Source organism: Macaca thibetana, chromosome 9 (genome assembly GCF_024542745.1).
Source record: "Macaca thibetana thibetana isolate TM-01 chromosome 9, ASM2454274v1, whole genome shotgun sequence".
In the NCBI taxonomy this organism is placed as follows: Eukaryota; Metazoa; Chordata; class Mammalia; order Primates; family Cercopithecidae; genus Macaca; species Macaca thibetana.
Window position 1 is genome coordinate 75,479,545 of NC_065586.1, and position 21,500 is coordinate 75,501,044.

The 21,500-nt window shown below is 38.8% G+C and overlaps 3 protein-coding genes across 6 annotated transcripts in view; 1 reads left to right on the forward strand and 2 right to left on the reverse strand.

Moving 5' to 3' along the window:
* Window positions 1-21,500, reverse strand: part of PHYHIPL (phytanoyl-CoA 2-hydroxylase interacting protein like) — a 1,239,789-nt gene that overhangs the window by 1,050,175 nt on the left and 168,114 nt on the right. The window lies entirely within an intron of this gene.
* The window catches only part of CISD1 (CDGSH iron sulfur domain 1), a 1,082,448-nt gene that overhangs the window by 58,249 nt on the left and 1,002,699 nt on the right, over window positions 1-21,500 (reverse strand). The gene's annotated exons all lie outside the window — the stretch shown is intronic.
* The window catches only part of IPMK (inositol polyphosphate multikinase), an 84,296-nt gene that overhangs the window by 34,574 nt on the left and 28,222 nt on the right, over window positions 1-21,500 (forward strand). For both annotated transcript variants that reach the window (XM_050803058.1, XM_050803057.1), the window contains exon 3: window positions 5,361-5,457. In XM_050803058.1, the coding sequence (XP_050659015.1) occupies window positions 5,361-5,457 (97 nt within the window). The remainder of the gene's footprint in view (window positions 1-5,360; window positions 5,458-21,500) is intronic.

The following is a 21,500-nucleotide window of genomic DNA, read 5'->3' on the forward strand; positions in this document are numbered from 1 at the left end:
TATGAACTTTAAAGCAGTTTTTTCCAATTCTGTGAAGAAACTCATTGGTAGCTTGATGGGGATGGCATTGAATCTATAAATTACCTTGGGCAGTATGGCCATTTTCACGATATTGATTCTTCCTATCCATGAGCATGGTATGTTCTTCCATTTGTTTGTGTCCTCTTTTATTTAACTGAGCAGTGGTTTGTAGTTCTCCTTGAAGAGGTCCTTTACATCCCTTGTAAGTTGGATTCCTAGGTATTTTATTCTCTTTGAAGCAATTGTGAATGGAAGTTCATTCCTGATTTGGCTCTCTGTTTGTCTATTACTGGTGTATAAGAATGCTTGTGATTTTTGCACATTAATTTTGTATCCTGAGACTTTGCTGAAGTTGCTTATCAGCTTAAGGAGATTTTGGGCTGAGACAATGGGGTTTTCTAAATATACAATCATGTCATCTGCGAACAGGGACAGTTTGACTTCTTCTTTTCCTAACTGAATATCCTTGATTTCTTTCTCTTGCCTAATTGCCCTAGCCAGAACTTCCAACACTATGTTGAATAGGAGTGGTGAGAGAGGGCATCCCTGTCTTGTGCCAGTTTTCAAAGGGAATTTTTCCAGTTTTTGCCCATTCAGTATCATATTGGCTGTGGGTTTGTCATAAATAGCTCTTATTATTTTGAGGTACGTTCCATCAATACCGAATTTATTGAGCGTTTTTAGCATGAAGGGCTGTTGAATTTTGTCAAAAGCCTTTTCTGCATCTATTGAGATAATCATGTGGTTCTTGTCTTTGGTTCTGTTTATATGCTGGATTATGTTTATTGATTTGCGAATGTTGAACCAGCCTTGCATCCCAGGGATGAAGCCCACTTGATCATGGTGGATAAGCTTTTGGATGTGTTGCTGAATCCGGTTTGCCAGTATTTTATTGAGGATTTTTGCATCGATGTTCATCAGGGATATTGGTCTAAAATTCTCTTTTTTTGTTGTGTCTCTGCCAGGCTTTGGTATCAGGATGATGTTGGCCTCATAAAATGAGTTAGGGAGGATTCCCTCTTTTTCTATTGATTGGAATAGTTTCAGAAGGAATGGTACCAACTCCTCCTTGTACCTCTGGTAGAATTCAGCTGTGAATCCATCTGGTCCTGGACTTTTTTTGGTTGGTAGGCTATTAATTATTGCCTCAATTTCAGAGCCTGCTATTGGTCTATTCAGGGATTCAGCGTCTTCCTGGTTTAGTCTTGGGAGAGTGTAAGTGTCCAGGAAATTATCCATTTCTTCTAGATTTTCCAGTTTATTTGCGTAGAGGTGTTTCTAGTATTCTCTGATGGTAGTTTGTATTTCTGTGGGGTCGGTGGTGATATCCCCTTTATCATTTTTAATTGCGTCGATTTGATTCTTCTCTCTTTTCTTCTTTATTAGTCTTGCTAGTGGTCTGTCAATTTTGTTGATCTTTTCAAAAAGCCAACTCCTGGATTCATTGATTTTTTGGAGAGTTTTTTGTGTCTCTATCTCCTTCAGTTCCGCTCTGATCTTAGTTATTTCTAGCCTTCTGCTAGTTTTCGAATGTGTTTGCTCTTGCTTCTCTAGTTCTTTTAATTGCGATGTTAGAGTGTCAATTTTAGATCTTTCCTGCTTTCTCTTGTGGGCATTTAGTGCTATAAATTTCCCTCTACACACTGCTTTAAATGTGTCCCAGAGATTCTGGTATGTTGTATCTTTGTTCTCATTGGTTTCAAAGAACATCTTTATTTCTGCCTTCATTTCGTTATGTACCCAGTAGTCATTCAGGAGCAGGTTGTTCAGTTTCCATGTAGTTGAGCGATTTTGATTGAGTTTCTTAGTCCTGAGTTCTAGTTTGATTGCACTGTGGTCTGAGAGACAGTTTGTTATAATTTCTGTTCTTGTACATTTGCTGAGGAGTGCTTTACTTCCAATTACGTGGTCGATTTTGGAGTAAGTACGATGTGGTGCTGAGAAGAATGTATATTCTGTTGATTTGGGGTGGAGAGTTCTATAGATGTCTATTAGGTCTGCTTGCTGCAGAGATGAGTTCAATTCCTGGATATCCTTGTTAACTTTCTGTCTCGTTGATCTGTCTAATGTTGACAGTGGAGTGTTGAAGTCTCCCATTATTATTGTATGGGAGTCTAAGTCTCTTTGTAAGTCTCTAAGGACTTGCTTTATGAATCTGGGTGCTCCTGTATTGGGTGCATATATATTTAGGATAGTTAGCTCTTCCTGTTGAATTGATCCCTTTACCATTATGTAATGGCCTTCTTTGTCTCTTTTGATCTTTGATGGTTTAAAGTCTGTTTTATCAGAGACTAGTATTGCAACCCCCGCTTTTTTTTGTTCTCCATTTGCTTGGTAAATCTTCCTCCATCCCTTTATTTTGAGCCTATGTATGTCTCTGCGTGTGAGATGGGTCTCCTGAATACAGCAGACTGATGGGTCTTGACTCTTTATCCAGTTTGCCAGTCTGTGTCTTTTAATTGGAGCATTTAGTCCATTTACATTTAAGGTTAAGATTGTTATGTGTGAACTTGATCCTGCCATTATGATATTAACTGGTTATTTTGCTCGTTAGTTGATGCAGTTTCTTCCTAGCCTCGATGGTCTTTACATTTTGGCATGTTTTTGCAATGGCTGGTTCCGGTTTTTCCTTTCCATGTTTAGTGCTTCCTTCAGGATCTCTTGTAAGGCAGGCCTAGTGGTGACAAAATCTCTAAGCATTTGCTTATCTGTAAAGGATTTTATTTCTCCTTCACTTATGAAACTTAGTTTGGCTGGATATGAAATTCTGGGTTTAAAATTCTTTTCTTTAAGAATGTTGAATATTGGCCCCCACTCTCTTCTGGCTTGGAGAGTTTCTGCCAAGAGATCTGCTGTTAGTCTGATGGGCTTCCCTTTGTGGGTAACCCGACCTTTCTCTCTGGCTGCCCTTAAGATTTTTTCCTTCATTTCAACTTTGGTGAATCTGGCAATTATGTGTCTTGGAGTTGCTCTTCTCGAGGAGTATCTTTGTGGCGTTCTCTGTATTTCCTGGATTTGAATGTTGGCCTGCCCTACTAGGTTGGGGAAGTTCTCCTGGATGATATCCTGAAGAGTGTTTTCCAACTTGGTTCCATTTTCCCCCTCACTTTCAGGCACCCCAATCAGATGTAGATTTGGTCTTTTTACATAATCCCATACTTCTTGCAGGCTTTGTTCATTTCTTTTTCTTCTTTTTTCTTTTGGTTTCTCTTCTCGCTTCATTTCATTCATTTGATCCTCAATCGCAGATACTCTTTCTTCCAGTTGATCGAGTCGGTTACTGAAGCTTGTGCATTTGTCATGTATTTCTCATGTCATGGTTTTCATCTCTTTCATTTCGTTTATGACCTTCTCTGCATTAATTACTCTAGCCATCAATTCTTCCACTTTTTTTTCAAGATTTTTAGTTTCTTTGTGCTGGGTATGTAATTCCTCCTTTAGCTCTGAGAAATTTGATGGACTGAAGCCTTCTTCTCTCATCTCGTCAAAGTCATTCTCCGTCCAGCTTTGATCCATTGCTGGCGATGAGCTGCGCTCCTTTGCCGGGGGAGATGTGCTCTTATTTTTTGAATTTCCAGCTTTTCTGCCCTGCTTTTTCCCCATCTTTGTGGTTTTATCTGCCTCTCGTCTTTGATGATGGTGATGCACTGATGGGGTTTTGGTGTAGGTGTCCTTCTTGTTTGATAGTTTTCCTTCTAACAGTCAGGACCCTCAGCTGTAGGTCTGTTGGAGATTGCTTGAGGTCCACTCCAGACCCTGTTTGCCTGGGTATCAGCAGCAGAGGCTGCAGAAGATAGAATATTTCTGAACAGCGAGTGTACCTGTCTGATTCTTGCTTTGGAAGCTTCCTCTCAGGGGTGTACTCCACCCTGTGAGGTGTGGGGTGTCAGACTGCCCCTAGTGGGGGATGTCTCCCAGTTAGGCTACTCAGGGGTCAGGGACCCACTTGAGCAGGGAGTCTCTCCCTTCTCAGATCTCAACCTCCGTGTTGGGAGATCCACTGCTCTCTTCAAAGCTGTCAGACAGAGTCGTTTGCGTCTGCAGAGGTTTCGGCTGTGTTTGTTATTGCCCTGTCCCCAGAGGTGGAGTCTACAGAGACAGGCAGGTTTCCTTGAGCTGCTGTGAGCTCCACCCAGTTCGAGCTTCCCAGCAGCTTTGTTTACCTACTTAAGCCTGAGCAATGGCGGGCGCCCTTCCCCCAGCCTCGCTGCTGCCTTGCCGGTAGATCACAGACTGCTGTGCTAGCAATGAGGGAGGCTCCGTGGGTGTGGGACCCTCCCGGCCAGGTGTGGGATATGATCTCCTGGTGTGCCTGTTTGCTTAAAGCGCAGTATTGGGGTGGGAGTTACCCGATTTTCCAGGTGTTGTGTGTCTCAGTTCCCCTGGCTAGGAAAAGGGATTCCCTTCCCCCTTGCGCTTCCCAGGTGAGGCAATGCCTCGCCCTGCTTCAGCTCTTGCTGGTCGGGCTGCAGCAGCTGACCAGCACCGATCGTCCGGCACTCCCCAGTGAGATGAACCCAGTACCTCAGTTGAAAATGCAGAAATCACCGGTCTTCTGTGTTGCTCGTGCTGGGAGTTGGAGACTGGAGCTGTTCCTATTCGGCCATCTTGCTCCGCCCCTCCACATGTCATTTTTTAAACAAAAAATATTCTCTCTTTTCTTCTAGGAAAACTAGAATCTAGTTCTAGGATATTAGAATTTTCTAGTATCTTTTAGAATTATTAACGGTTACAAATCAAGGAATTAAATGAGCAGCAATTAGACTTACACTGTGTTAAAGGATATTTTTAAAAAAAGATAAAAGCAAAAATCACCTTATAGATATAAAATAAATATGTGTTAAAGATTTGCTTTAACGTATTGTTTAATGAGGGAACCAGATAGATGTTAAAACTTGTTCAAAAGAGAAGTTAAAGAAACACACATTTATCTGGAATAATGGAAGTTTGACGTGAATTTTCATATTGCCACTACATTTCCTCCTCTCAGCGTGCATGGAGGAAAGTCAGAAGAACATCCTGTGGCCAGAATATATTTACATGTCTATGGACAAGAGTTATTTTGCATTTGCTATCAGCATCTATAACTTACAAAGTTATAAAATAGTTCAAGGATAGTAAAAGGCTAGAATTAGATAACGAACAAGAGTGTACTCTAAATAATACATAGTTACTCATTGGAGACACACAGTAATATTTTTTGCTTGTTTCAAATTTACTTGCAATTGAAGCCATACCAGATGAATTATAATTCAACATAATATATTTTATTTGAGAAATGTGCAGCGCAGTTACAAAGCATTGTAAGAACCTAGCAATGTTATATTTCTCTGTTTCAGGTTTATGCTGCTGACTGTTTTGATGGTGTTCTTCTAGAGCTACGAAAATATTTGCCAAAATATTATGGCATCTGGTCACCTCCCACTGCACCAAACGGTAATCTTTTCATAAAAATTATCTTTCAGTTTTAATTTATGAGTGTACCTTCTTTAAAGGCCTTATATAAAATTAAACTTTAACATAGTATATATTATAAAAACACAGAATATATATGTTTTGCTTTCTAATCTTTCTTTCACTAAATGAAACTTATTAATACTTTTGTTTTCATAATGATTTTTAAAGTGGCATGTACAAGTAAATGGCCAATCTCTTATAGTTGAATGGAAGCATATATACTTAATACTATCTTAATTTGCAGATGTTCTGTCCTAATTTATTGTGTAGTTTCTTTTCCCATTTTGAGTAATTTTTACAAAATCAAGAAAAATATTGTCTCTGCATGACTTCCTCCCTGTCTCTTATCCTATTCCTTCATCCCTCACCTCCAGGCTTTAAATTACAGTCTTTTGAAAAACACTGGTAAGTTTTATAGGGAATAAAATGACCTAAATAAGGACACAGAATTTCTCTTTTTTGAGATTAACTAATACCTGAAGCAGTATTTGCCCCCAGAAGGCATTTGCCAAAGCAGACACAATTTAATTAAACAAGCAGCTTGACTGACCATTGACAAAGGTGAATTGAGGCGAAAGGGCTTCAAACTTCAGTGGGTTTAAAAATAACCTATGGTCTTGTTAAAATGCAAATATAAAAGTCCAACTCCCAGACATTTTGTTTATACAGGTCTATGTTGGAGTATAGTGATATAACTGTTAAATAAAAGCCATGGGTGTTTCTGATGTGGATAATTCTTGATCCACACTTGGAGGACAGAAAGAGAAGGGGATTCCAGTGTGAGCCTGCCTAATCCTTTGGTCAATTCTTGTCTTCCTTTAACTTACTGACTTTGTGTGCCAGGATTCACTAATAGGGAACCCTGTTATCTGTGAGTATCCTCAGCTAGCTAATAGTAAATCCGTATCTCCCTTGAGTATTTATGATTCCTTTGTACTTTAATTGTATAAAAAAAAGAAAGTGAGCTGAAGCTCTATTAACTATCTTTTTTCCTCCCTCCCTTAATTCCTTCCTTCTTTTTTGTGGGCTTACAGGTCTTTTTAGTCCTAAATATATCTATGTGTCTATGGTTCAGGTCAACATTTTGCTTAAATTACTTTACAAGTCATTATGATTGCCCTTTGGTCATCATTCCCTATATAATCTCTCACAAACTCATTTCATGCCTTCCTTTTTTTTCCCCCTTTGCTGTAAGTGGAAGTTTTCAGGAATGCTATAAATGAGATAAAGGAAAGGAGAAGGTACAGTATCTAGATTCCAATGAACTTTGCTACTGATTGCTGTTTAATTTAGAGTAAATCATTATTCCTCAGTAAAGTGACGCTGAAAAATTAATGAAGGTTGCTGAGGATGGTGTTTGATTAAAAATCTAGATAATTAAACGCTTAGTTTAAAAGATTGTTTGGAAAGAGTAGAATAACAGCAAACATAGCATAATTACTATGAATAGAGTATACAGAAAGAATTTGGATAAGAGAAGAAATATTTTAATTAAAGATAACATTTTTAGTTTAGGATTACTAGCATATAATTTAAATAATCAAGGGATTGCTAGTAATCAACCTTTTTGGTCTTCAGTACTATATAATCTTGAAGTTCAGCTATGCTAATATAGAAGGAGCAGTAACTTTGAAGTAAAAATATTTGGCCCCTGTCTTGGTTATTTACAAATTTTGTGAACTTGGCTAACTCAGTAATCTTTTTGAGCTCCACCTTCTACTAATAGAAAGTAATACCACTGAGTTGTAAAGATGCATGTTATCTTATGTGAAAATATTTTATAACCTCTAATTCTCTCATTTGAAAATAAATGGAGATATTTATTTTCAAATATCTCCATTTTTGGAGATATTGTGCTACTAAGATGAGAGGATGAAGTGAGGAAGCTGAGTGAAGAGAGGAGAAAACATAAACTGAAGGGGAAAAAGGACAAGAAATAAAGTATATATGATAACACGGTGGTCCAGTAGTACCAACAGTTGCTTCAAGGGATTTTCTACTTCTTTCCTACTTTGTTAGCTCTGGAAGAAGTGGGGCAAAACTGTTGGACCATGCAGATTGTTTTCTTTTGATTTTACTGGCAACTTCATAGAATCATCTTTCTGTTTTTATCCTTTGGATTGCAAATGAAAGAAATAGAAGATGGCAGTGTATGTACATGTTTAGCTCACAGGATCATAAAAACATATTTGCTTGAGTTTTAGTAGAATACTACAGTTTGCATTACTGTGTTTTACATAGTCTTAAATTAATGACATTATTTCCTGTTGGTTTTTGTTCTTGTTGTTGGGGTATCTTTTCTTATGTGTTCAGGGTAGAATTTTATAAAGCTGATACTGTTTTTAATAATCCAAAGTAGTAAAATGCTGAAAGCCAACTTGTTCAACAAACTATCATATAATAATTTGAACAATAAGAATGTTTTGACCAATGAGGTTTTTTCTTTTAATTTTGTTATGATAGTTTTATTGAGATATAATTTATATACCATAAAACTGATCCATTTAAAGTATACAACTCAGTGGTTTCTTGTGTGTTCACAGAATTGTACAATCATCGCTATTATCTACTTTTAGCACGTGAGCAGTGGAATTTTATTTTATTTTATTTATTTATTATCCTTTACCCACTTTTGGATGGGGTTGTTTGTTTTTTTCTTGTAAATTTGTTTGAGTTCTTTGTAGGTTCTGGATATTAGCCCTTTGTCAGATGAGTAGATTGCAAAAATTTTCTCCCATTCTGTAGGTTGCCTGTTCACTCTGATGGTAGTTTCTTTTGCCATGCAGAAGCTCTTTAGTTTAATTAGATCCCATTTGTCAATTTTGGCTTTTGTTGCCATTGCTTTTGGTGTTTTAGACATGAAGTCCTTGCCCATGCCTATGTCCTGAATGGTATTGTCTAGGTTTTCTTCTAGGGTTTTTATGGTTTTAGGTCTAACATTTAAGTCTTTAATCCATCTTGAATTAATTTTTGTATAAGATGTAAGGGAGAGATCCAGTTTCAGCTTTCTACATATAGCTAGCCAGTTTTCCAAGCACCATTTATTAAATAGGGAATCCTTTCCCCATTTTTTGTTTTTGTCAGGTTTGTCAAAGATCAGATAGTTGTAGATGTGTGGTATTATTTCTGAGGCCTCTGTTCTGTTCCATTGGTCTATCTTTTCTGTTTTGGTACCAGTACCATGCTATTTTGGTTACTGTAGCCTTGTAGTATAGTTTGAAGTCAGGTAGCTTGATGCCTCTAGCTTTGTTCTTTTGGCTTAGGATTGACTTGGCAGTGCAGGCTGTTTTTTGGTACCATATGGACTTTAAAGTAGTTTTTTCCAATTCTGTGAAGAAAGTCATTGGTAGCTTGATGGGGATGGCATACATTACCATGGGCAGTATGGCCATTTTCATGATATTGATTCTTCCTAGCCATGAGCATGGAATGTTCGTTCTTCCATTTGTTTGTGTCCTCTTTTATTTCATTGAGCAGTGATTTGTAATTCCCCTTAAAGAGGTCCTTTCACATCCCTTGTGAGTTGGATTCCTGGGTATTTTATTCTCTTTGAAGCAATGGTGAATGGGAGTTCACTCATGATTTCACTCTGTTTGTCTGTTATTGGTGTATAAGAACGCTTGTGATTTTTCCACATTGATTTTGTATCCTGAGACTTTGCTGAAGTTGCTTATCAGCTTAAGGAGCTTTTGGGCTGAGACGATGGGGTTTTCTAAATATACAATCATGTCATCTGCAAACAGGGACAATCTGACTTCCTCTTTTCCTAATTGAATACCCTTTATTTCTTTCTCCTGCCTGATTGCCCTGGCCAGAACTTCCAACACTATGTTGAGGAGTGGTAAGAGAGGGCATCCCTGTGTTGTTCCAGTTTTCAAAGGGAATGCTTCCAGTTTTTGCCCATTCAGTATCATATTGGCTGTGGGTTTGTCATAAATAGCTCTTGGTATTTTGAGATACGTCGCGTCGAAAGGGCTTTGAATTTTGTCAAAGGCCTTTTCTACATCTGTTGAGATAATCATGTGGTTTTTGTCTTTGATTCTGTTTATATGCTGGATTACATTTATTGATTTGTGTATGTTGAACCAGCCCTGCATCCCAGGGATGAAGCTGACTTGATCATGGTGGATAAGCTTTTTGATGTGCTGCTGGATTCGGTTTGCCAGTATTTTATTGAGGATTTTTGCATAGATGTTCATAAGGGATATTGGTCTAAAATGCTCTTTTTTTGTTGTGTCTCTGCTGGCCTTTGGTGTCAGGATGATGTTGGCCTCATAAAATGAGTTAGAGAGGATTCCCTCTTTTTCTATTGATTGGAATAGTTTCAGAAGGAATGGTACCAGCTCCTCTTCGTTCCTCTGGTAGAATTTGTCTGTGAATACGTCTGGTCCTGGACTTTTCTTGGTTGGTAGGCTATTAATTATTGCCTCAATTTCAGAGCCTGCTATTGGTCTATTCAGGGATTCAACTTCTTCCTGGTTTAGTCTTGGGAGGGTGTATGTGTCCTGGAATTTATCCATTTCTTCTAGATTTTGTAGTTTATTTGCGTAGAGTTGTTTATAGTATTCTCTGATAATAGTTTGTATTTCTGTGGGATCAGTGGTGATATCCCCTTTATCATTTTTTATTGCATCTATTTGATTCTTCTCTCTTTTCTTCTTTATTAGTCTTGCTAGTGGTCTATCAATTTTGTTGATCTTTTCAAAACACCAGCTCTTGGATTCATTGATTTTTTTTAAGGGCTTTTTGTATCTGTCTCCTTCAGTTCTGCTCTGATCTTAGTTATTTCTGGCCTTCTGCTAGCTTTTGAATGTGTTTTCTCTGGCTTCTCTAGTTCTTTTAATTGTGATGTTAGGGTGTCAATTTTAGATCTTTCCTGCTTTCTCTTGTGGGATTTAGTGCTATAAATTTCCCTCTACGCACTGCTTTAAATGTGTCCCCGAGATTCTGGTACATGTGTCTTTATTCTCATTGTTTTCAAAGAGCATCTTTATTTCTGTCTTCATTTCGGTATGTACCCAGTTGTCATTCAGGAGCAAGTTGTTCAGTTTCCATGTAATTGAGCAGTTTTGAGTGAGTTTCTTAATCCTGAGTTCTAGTTTGATTGCACTGTGGTCTGAGAGACAGTTTGTTATAATTTCTGTTCTTTTACATTTGCTGAGGAGTGCTTTACTTTCAACTATGTGGTCAATTTTGGAATAAGTGTGATGTGATGCTGAAAAGAATGTATATTCTGTTGATTTGAGGTGGAGAGTTCTGTAGATGTCTATTAGGTCTGCTTGGTGCAGGGCTGAGTTCAAGTCCTGGGATATCCTTCTTAACCTTCTGTCTCGTTGATCTGTCTAATGTTGACAATGGGGTGTTAAAGTCTCCCATTATTATTGTGTGGGAGTATAAGTCTTTTTAGGTCTCTCAGGACTTGCTTTATGAATCTGGGTGCTCCTGTGTTGGGTGAATATATATTTAGGATAGTTAGCTCTACTTGTTGAATTGAGTGATCCCTTTACTATTGTGTAATGGCCTTCTTTGTCTCTTTTGATCTTTTGTTGGTTTAAAGTCTGTTTTATCAGAGACTAGGATTGCAACCTCTGCTTTTTTTTTGCTTTCCATTTGCTGGGTAGATCCTCCTCCATCCCTTTATTTTGAGCCTATGTGTGTCTCTGCACGTGAGATGGGTCTCCTGAATATAGCACACTGATGGGTCTTGACTCTTTATCCAGTTTGCCAGTCTGTGTCTTTTAATTGGAGCATTTAGCCCATTTACATTTAAGTTTAATATTATTATGTGTAAATTTGATCTTGTCATTATGATGTTAGTTGGTTATTTTGCTCATTAGTTGATGCAGTTTCTTCCTGGCATCGATGGTCTTTACAATTTGGCATGTTTTAGAAGTGGCTTGTACTGGTTGTTCCTTTCCATGTGTAATGCTTCCTTCAGGAGCTCTTGTGGGGCATGCTTGGTGGTGACAAAATCTCTCAACATTTGCTTGTCTGTAAAGGATTTTATTTCTCCTTCACTTATGAAGCTTAGTTTGGCTGTACATGAAATTCTGGGTTGAAAATTCTTATCTTTAAGAATGTTGAGTATTGGCCCCCACTGTTTTCTGACTTTGTAGAGTTTCTGCTGAGAGATCTGCTGTTAGTCTGATGGGCTTAACTTTGTGGGTAACCCGACCTTTCTCTCTGGCTGCCCTTAACATTTTTTCCTTCATTTCAACTTTGGTGAATCTGACAATTATGCGTCTTGGAATTGCTCTTCTCGAGGAGTATCTTTGTGGCATTCTCTGTATTTCCTGAATTTGAATATTGGCCTGCCTTGCTAGATTGGGGAAGTTCTCCTGGATAATATCCTACAGAGTGTTTTCCAACTTGGTTCCATTCTCCCTGTCACTTTCAGATACACCAATCAAACATAGATTTGGTCTTTTCTTATAGTCCCATATTTCTTAGAGGATTTTTTCGTTTCTGTTTACTCTTTTTTCTCTAAACTTCTATTCTTGCTTCATTTCATTCATTTGATCTTCAGTCACTGCTACCCTTTCTTCCAGTTGATCGACTCGGCTACTGAAGCTTGTGCATTCATCATGTAGTTCTCATGCCATGGTTTTCAGCTCCATCAGGTCATTTAAGGACTTCTCTACACTGTTTATTCTAGTTAGCCATTCGTCTAATCTTTTTTCAAGGCTTTTATCTTCTTTGCCATGGGTTCGAACTTCCTCCTTTATCTTGGAGAAGTTTGATCATCTGAAGCCTACTCTCAACTCGTCAAAGTTATTCTCCGTCCAGCTTTGTTCTGTTGCTGGCGAGCAGCTGCATTCCTTTGGAGGGGGAGAGGTGCTCTCATTTTTAGAATTTTCAGCTTTTCTGCTCTTTTTTTCCCCCATCTTTGTGGTTTTATCTACTTTTGGTCTTTGATGATGGTGACGTACAAATGGGGTTTCAGTGTGGGTGTCCTTTCTGTTTGTTAGTTTTCCCTCTAACAGTCAGGACCCTCAGCTGCAGGTCTGTTGGAGTTTGCTGGAGGTCCCATTCCAGACCCTGTTTGCCTGGGTATCAGCAGTGGAGGCTGCAGAACAGTGAATATTGCTGAACAGCAAATGTTGTTGCCTGATCTTTCCTCTGGAAGCTTCGTCTCAGAGGGGTACCCAGCTGTGTGAGGTGTCAGTCTGCCCCTCCTGGGGGGTGCCTCCCGGTTAGGCTACTCGGGGGTCAGGGACCCACTTGAGGAGGCAGTCTGTCCGTTCTCAGATCTCAACCTCCATTTTGGGACAACCACTAGTCTCTTCAAAGCTGTCAGAGAGGGACATTTAAATCTGCAGAGGTTTCTACTGCCTTCTGTTTGGCTTTGCCCTGCCCCCAGAGGTGGAGTCTACAGAGGCAGGCAGGCCTCCTTGAGCTGCAGTGGGGTCCACCCAGTTCAAGCTTTCTGACTGCTTTGTTTACCTACTGAAGCCTCAGTAATGGTGGGCACCCAAACCCCAACCTTGCTGCCACCTTGCAGTTCCATCTCAGATGACTGTGCTAGCAATGGGCGAGGCTCTGTGGGTGTGGGACCCTCTATGCCAGGCCTGGGATGTAATCTCCTGCTGTGCCATTTGCTAAGACCCTTGGAAAAGCACAGTATTAGGGTGGGAGTGACCCAGTTTTCCAGGTGCCATCTGTCACAGCTTCCCTTGGCTAGGGATGGGAATTCCCTGACCTCTTGGCTTCCTGGGTGAGGCAATGCCTCACCCTGCTTCAGCTAATGCTCAGTGGGCTGCACCCACTGTCGGACAAGCCCCAGTGAGATGAACCCAGTACCTCAGTTGGAAATGCAGAAATCACCCGTCTTGTGCATCTCTCATGCTGGGAGTTGTAGACTGGAGCTGTTCCTATTTGGCCATCTTGGAACTGCCCTGGAATTTAAAAATATAACATTTGTTGGCAATTATCTTTGAACATTTCATGCTATTCATACAAATAAGTATCATTTGTACCTGTGTATAAACACATAAGAGGCTAATACATAGTAGCATCAAAAACCTTTGAATATAATTATTTGGAGGGATAGAAAAGTATAACCTTTAGTAGGTTTGAAAAAATTGAGACTTTTCAAAATGTAATCTCTAGCCTGTTTGGTAGTTTTCTGGAGCTAGCTACTAGTCATGTTGCAGGAGGCATGAACTGAAACAAGCTGACATACATGTCTGTTGCATCCCTCTTCCTTCACCCCTAATCTGTGGACCCAAAGTCTCTACTTACTATTCTTTCTGCTTTCAACTTGTATTGTTCTCAGGAATAGCTGGAGATTGATGTGGAAAAGAAAGGTCTTATCGTATTAGTCCATTTTCATACTGCTTTAAAGATACTACCTGAGACTGGATAATTTATAAAGAAAAGTGGTTTTGTTGACTCATAGTTCTGCATGGCTGGGGAGGCCTCAGGAAACTTAGAATCATGGGGGAAGGTGAAGGGAAAACAAGGCAGGTCTTACATGGCGGCAGGAAAGAGAAAGTGCAGGGGAGACTGCCACTTTTAAAACTATCAGATCTCATGAGAACTCCTTCACTATCACAAGAACAATTTGGGGGAAAACGCTCCCATAATCCAATCACCTCCCAACAGGTTCCTCCCTCAGTACATGGGGATTCCAATTAGAGATGACATTTGGTTGGGGACAGAGAGCCAAACCATATCATCTGTTTTTCCAGTTGGCTTCATAATTGAGCAGTGGTTCTTCCTCTGGCTTTTCCTCCTTTTTGTGAGGTTTAGAAATCAAACTAGTAGCTAATACCTAGTAGATTTTCCAGATAGGGTGAGGAAAAACTTAATGCAATTTGAAACCTGTATTTTCATGATTTATGAAATCAACAATATTGATTAAGGGGCTATAAATAAGTATTCCTTCAATTCCCTAAATGCCCTCCCTATTGCCTTCCCTTTAAAGGAACTGGTTATTTCAGCTTTACTATTCAGTTATCTGTAGATTTTTTGAGATTTTTCTGTAGGGCACTTTTTGCCTCTCTTTCTTAGCATACCAAGAATAGAAGTAGAAAATTAGCCAAAGGAATTTTTTTATACCTAACACTTATAAAAGAATATGTATATTTAACTTATGTTTAAGATAATTGTATTTAATTATATATGTTTAGCAAGATAGAAAAGTTTCATTCATAGTAACCTGGTGTAATCTTTATTTTTAAATTTTTTAAAATTTCAATAGGTTTTTGGGGAACAGGTGGTGTTTGGTTACATGAATAAGTTCTTTAGTGGTGATTTCTGAGATTTTGATGCACCCATTGCCGGAGCACTGTACACTGTACCCAGTGTGTAGTCTTTTATCCCTCACCCACCTTCTGCCCTTTCCCCGGAATCCCCAAAGTCCATTGTATTATTCTTATGCCTTTGCATCCTCATAGTTTTGCTCCGACTTATGAGGGAGAACATACAATGTTTGGTTTTCCATTCCTGAGTTACTTCACTTAACCAAATATAATCTCATACTGTCATCAGCATCATGAAATATATAAATATTTTGAGCATGAAAACAATGTCCTTGGTAAAGCCACAGAGGGATCTTATGTAGTCTGCTTAAAACAGCAGGAAGTGTTATATTTCTGAACACGTGGCATTTTCATGATCTTTACCTCAGAAAAATTAAGGGACTATAGAAATTCTTTATATACTTTCTATAAATTAATAAGTGATAAGTTATTGACCATAGCCTCTTAAACGTAACTTTATTTCTAAACATTGTTACCTCTTGAAATGAACTCCACATATTTATGAAGAGTAGATATCCTTTTATTTATTATACAAGTACCAGCACTAAACTTTACAGACCCTCTCTCTTAGATCTGGGGTTTACAAGTGCCAGTCCTTAGACTTCTGCAGGAGTCGCTTCATAAGAGTCCTAAATAGAGTTTTCAGAGTTATAAAAGTAAATCTAGTTAATTGTGCTATCTATCTTTATGATATACACATGTCTGTGTATATAGATATGTAAAAATAATCTCTATTCTAATATTCAGAATTCTGCCTTATAAACTGCATCATATGAAATAATATTATAATTATTTTACCAGATATTTCCCAAACATCATATTAATATAGTCTAATTTATATTCTTGACCTTGAACAGAGTGAACTTAAACTATTCCAGATAGAACACATCTATCTTGCCAGGCGCAGTGGCTCTCACCTGTAATCCCAGCACTTTGGGAGGCCAAGGTCGGAGGATTTCTTAAGGCAGGAGTTCAAGACCAGCCTGGGCAACATAACAAGACTCTGTATCTACAACAAATTTTGAAAATTAGGCCAGGTGGGCCGGGCGCGGTGGCTCAAGCCTGTAATCCCAGCACTTTGGGAGGCCGAGACGGGCGGATCACGAGGTCAGGAGATCAAGACCATCCTGGCTAACACGGTGAAACCCCGTCTCTACTAAAAAAATACAAAAAACTAGCCGGGCGAGGTGGTGGGCGCCTGTAGTCCCAGTTACTCGGGAGGCTGAGGCAGGAGAATGGTGTAAACCCAGGAAGCAGAGCTTGCAGTGAGCTGAGATCCGGCCACTGCACTCCAGCCCGGACGACAGAGCGAGACTCCGTCTCAAAAAAAAAAAAAAAAAAAAAAAAAAATTAGGCCAGGTGCAGTGGCTAATGTCTGTAATCCCAGCACTTTGGGAGGCTGAGGCGGGTGGATCACCTGAGGCCAGGAGTTCAAGACCAGCCTGGCAAACATGGTGAAACCCTGTCTCTACTAAAAATACAAAAATTAGCTGGGCATGGTGGTGGGTGCCTATAGTCCCAGCTACTCAGGAGGCTGAGGCAACAGAATTGGCTTGAACCCAGGAGGCAGAGGTTGCAGTGAGCCAAGGTCACACCACTGCACTCCAGCCTGGGAGACAGAGAGAGACCTTGTTTCAAAAATAAAATAAAGAGAAAAGAAAAGAAAAGAAAAAAATAAAAATTAGCTGGGTGTGGTAACATGCACCTGTAGTCCCAGCTACTCAGGAGGCTGCAGTGAGAGGATCACTTTAGCCCAGGAGTTCGAGGCTGCGGTGAGCCATGACTGTACTGCTGTACTCCATCCTGCTGTACAGAATGAGACCCTGTCTCAAACAACAAAAACAAAAATCTGTCTTATTTTTAGTTCATTAGATTTTTTTGGATCAATCTTAGAACAAATTTCTTATTTGCCGTCATCTTTTTTATGTTACTATTGCATCAAAGAAAACCTAGCTGTCATATTTATTGTAGTAATGTTTACCATCTATAACCTTGACTAAGCTGTACCTTTTTCTTTAGAATTAAAAAAAAAAATAGGCAAGCTGAGCTTATGGATGATGGGGGAAGGAAGGATGAAATTGTAGTCTCAGAGGATGGAAAAGTGAGGAGATTTGGGAAACAGATCATGATAGTTGAGCAACTTTAAGGGCATACTTGAGGTTAGTGGTCAGATTGAGTGTGTTTTGCAGTCATGACACATGGAAAAGAGAGTTACTTTAACTTGAGATGAAATCAATTTGCAATAAGTAGGTTTATTATATATAGGTATTATTTTTAATATTTAACTAAAGGCTAAGGCTTGATATTAGCCTGAGGGTTGGAGAATATCCATTATCAAGTGCATAATTGAGTTGTGAATACATCTTTTAATTTTGTGTTTATTATGTTTGTCTCATCTGGAAGGATAAGAATAGACTCCAGGGAATCATCTTATATTTTTATTTATACTGAATATCGAAGTTAGACCTGGACTTGTTGGTGACCTAACATGGTTAGCAGGTTTTAATATTTTATCAGTGACTTGCATGTTTAATATTTATATATACTGATAAAATTAATATTCAGTGAGTACCAAATACATAGCAGCAATTATGCTAAGCGTAATGCGATTTCAACTCTTCAAAAGCAGCTCTATGAAGGCAGGTTTTTATCTGTTTTCTTCACCTGTGCGCCTTGACAGTAATTATATATGGAATGCATGAAAATTTATTTTGGAGGGTATGTGGGAATGTGTAACCTGCATTTATGGGGTGAGGACTGACACTATGCTAAGTGCTTTACTGCATATTATCTCATTTAGTCTTCTTAATATCTGTGTGGTAGAGTCTATAATTATCTGCATTTTACATACAGTTGAGGTTTTGATAAGTGCTCCTGAGGTCACAGGCTAACAAATTGTAGAGTTGAAATTTGAGCCTCCTTTTTCTTCTTCTAAAGCATTTGCTTTAAACTGTATTATCTCAGTTAAGATTCTTTGGGCACAAGTTATAGAAATGAACTTGAACTTGATTAAGCAACAACGAAAAGTTCTTATAAGGATATGAGGGGTCTTATGAAAGCCAAGGGCCATGCATCTCAGTCTCAGATGGGACTGGAACTAGAATCCGAACCCAAAGCCTAGGGAGATCTCTCTCTGCATATTTTGTTAGCCCTTTCTGTTCTCTCCTCTGCCTTCCTTGCTATCCACACCTCTCCCCTCCCTACCAAGGGACTTACATGTTATAGTACCAGTCACCCACAGAGGTTAGCAACAGGTTTTCTCTGCATTCCAGTTCCAAATTGGCAAGACTGGCCAAGCTTGTATCAGGTATTTGCTCCTGCCCCAGTCAGTGACGGTGTCCCATGGGCTGGATTCCCAAAGTATGATGGTGTTGGCAAAGGGATTCTGTAGGTCTGAGGATAGTTCTTGAGCTGGGCAGACATACTAATGATGTAGTGACATTCTATCTAGTCAAATGTTTTTAAAACTTCTTTGTCTAAAAGGAAAAAAAAAAAACACTGGGCCTTTAGGGCATGGGGGGAATAAACTTCTTAGTCTATGATACGTAATAAATACATTTTTACATTGCAACTCAATGTTTATAAGACTGAGACCAACCCAGACAACAATACTTAGTCTTACTCTATGTGAGATAGTCTCATATATTCTCTTTTCTCTTTCATTTAGGAAACTTTTGGTTACAACCTATTAAGTTGAATTCATAATCCAATGATGGGTTGTGACCTAGAAATGGAAAAATACTGCTCCACTCTACACCCAGAGGGGCCTAGCTGAAAAGGTGTCCTTTGTTAATCCAGAATTTGATATTGCTTTGTAAGTGAGGCTCCCTGTAGTAAAATGTCTTTGGTCATTTAAGTAATTGAGTCTCAGGATTGACCTACCTTGAATTAAGCTCTATTCTAGGGAAAGAATTTGCTAATAGCATTTTTCAGGGTGAATTAATATTCAGATTTATTTCTATTAATGACAGCCTGTAAAAAATCAGTAAAAATCTCAATGCTCAGATCATACCCTATTTTTCTATTTACCTTTTTCAAAAACACTTGCAGTAAGTGGTGAAATACATGGTATCGCATTCTTTTGTAAGAATTCTGCATCTCTAAAGCAGGTTTTGATGTTTATTTTTTAACTCAGAGGGAAAGGTAGAAATGAGAATCTCAAGTTCTTATTTTCACTTAAAAAAATGTAAGATTAGAGAACAGAAAGAAAACACCAAACCAGTCTTCAATAGGCTTAACTTACAGTTTTATTTCTGAAGGCTAATAAATAATTTAGCAGTTACTTGGTAATTCCAACCATATGAAACATAATAAGGACCTGAAAGTAAAGTAAAGAAAAACACGTTTGGATAGTGTAACTAAATATCAAATAAAACCCATGGCATTCATCCCTATTTACTGAAGGGGTGCCTCAATTTATTATAGCGTGAGGAAGGCCACATCTGAAGTTTCACTAGACAATAGGAATGGGAAGGGCAAACACTCATTCATTCAGCAAACATTTATTGTATTTCCACTATATATAGAGTTTGCATTTGTATTTTACTCCTTTCAAAGAGAAAAAGGAAGAGATAGGGGATTTTATTTCAGATTTGCAAAGCCTTTACTCTAGGTTCTGTTATCTTTATCTTATCATAAAAAGTTTGTTGTTTGTTTTTAATCGCTATCAAGTTGACAGGTAGAAGATACTAACCCTACAGTGAGATATAGATGCTATGACAGTTAGCTATGTTCTCTCACTATCTTTATACTCCCATATACAACTTTACCCCAGTAAGATTTCTGGAGTCCCTTGAGTCTAAATTAATGATAATAAATTTGTGAATGCCAAGGATCTACTGTACTATGTATTACTATCTAATTAGTTTTATTCTGATATTTGAAATTCAAGTCTTTTTACTGAAATTATCATGCAGCCCTAGAGAGGGGCTGGATCTGTTTTCTTCCTTTTTGCATAAGGTAGTTGGAAATGGGAGGAGAAAATCTGAAGGTAACTGTTCTGTGCTGCTCTCTTCTCTCATACCATCCGTGGTTATCTTCTAGACACAGAAGCTTGGGTGTGTTCCAACTCCTTGATCAGGATATTTCCACTTGTCCCATTAGTTTTCACAGACAGCAGTTTCATGTCTCTGTCAAGATCTTTTGTTTTATCTTATCCTGAAGGTGTCTGTCTAGGAGAACCTTTCTTTCAAGTGTGGAGGGCTCCTTGGGTGTGTCAGTGCTGCTCCCTTGGACTGCAATAACTTTTTTGTTATATTTGGGCTTAACTTCACTTAGTTCTACAGAGTTATAACCCTGCTCTCATCTTCTTAAAGCATAAAAAGTATATCTTATCCTTTGAAGGAGAAGATTTATGCCTTTTAAATCTGAGAGGCTTAAAACTTTTCAAGCCTTAACTGGGTTCTCACTTTTGTTTGAGCACAAACTTCTTTATTGTAATTCAGTAACTATGCTAGTCTTGGTGGGATGGGGATAATGAAAGGACATCAGAGAGTAAGGCTTCTCTTACCCCGGTACTCTTTTATTTATTTCAGAAAAAATACACACCTTCTCTAATCTTATTTGTCACGTTGGTTGAAAGTAATCTTTTCTGCCTTTGAGTAGAAATACTTCTTATTGCATTCCTAACTAAAAAATGAGTCATGATCTCATTCAGAACTTTGAGACAATTCTTTTTTTTTTGAAATGGAGTTTTGCTCTTGTTGCCCAGGCTGGAGTGCAATGGCACGATCTCGGCTCACCACAACATCTGCCTCCCATGTTCAAGCCATTTTCCTGCCTCAGCCTCCCAAGTAGCTGGGATTACAGGCGCCTGCCACCATGCCTGGCTAATTTTGTATTTTTAAAAGAGATAGGGTTTCTCCATGTTGGTCAGGCTGGTCTCGAACTCTCACCCTCAGGTGATCCACCTGCCTCGGCCTCCTAAAGTTCTGGGATTACAGGCATGAGGTACCTTGCTCAGCCGAGACGATTCTTTAACGCAGGAAAGGAGGGAAGAATTTCTTTCCTTACTGTTTCCCTCAGGGGACCTGGACCCTTGCTTTCAAACTAAAACTATAAGCAGGTCAGCCGTGTATGATAACTGGGGCTTTTATAATACTATATTTGAATCTCTATTTAATTTTTTTGTGGAAAGATGTATGTAGGATGCCAGCAAGATATACAGAGCAACTTTTGGGAAATGCCTGTGTTCTAAAAAAAAAAACAAAAAACAAAAAACAAAAAACAGCTAGAGGGGCTGAGCGTGGTGACTCACACCTGTAACCTCAGCAGTTTGGGAGGCCGAGACAGGCAGATCACTTGAGGCCAGAAGTTGGAGACCAGGCTGGCCAACATGGCGAAACACCATCTCTACTAAAAATATAAAAATTAGCCAGGCGGTGGTACATGCCTGTCATCCCAGTTATTTGACAGCCTGAGGCACCCAAGAATTGCTTGATCCCGGGAAGCAGAGGTTACACTGAGCTAAGATTGGCCACTACATTCTAGCCCAGGCAACAAAGCAAGACCCTATCTCAATAAAATGAAAAACAAGATACTTGTTTTTCCTTTGAAACTAGTAAGACTAAAATGTATATTTGACAATGATCATCATTTGGATTGGTTTACCCTTTCTTAATCTGTACTTCTGTTGTATTGCTCTGTGGGAAGGATTTATTCCGATTACTAATTTTAAACGAATAAATTTTTAAAAATTATTAAAGTACTAAGAGATCTGCTGAAACATATGGCTTAAATTGTATTCACAAGGGGAATGCA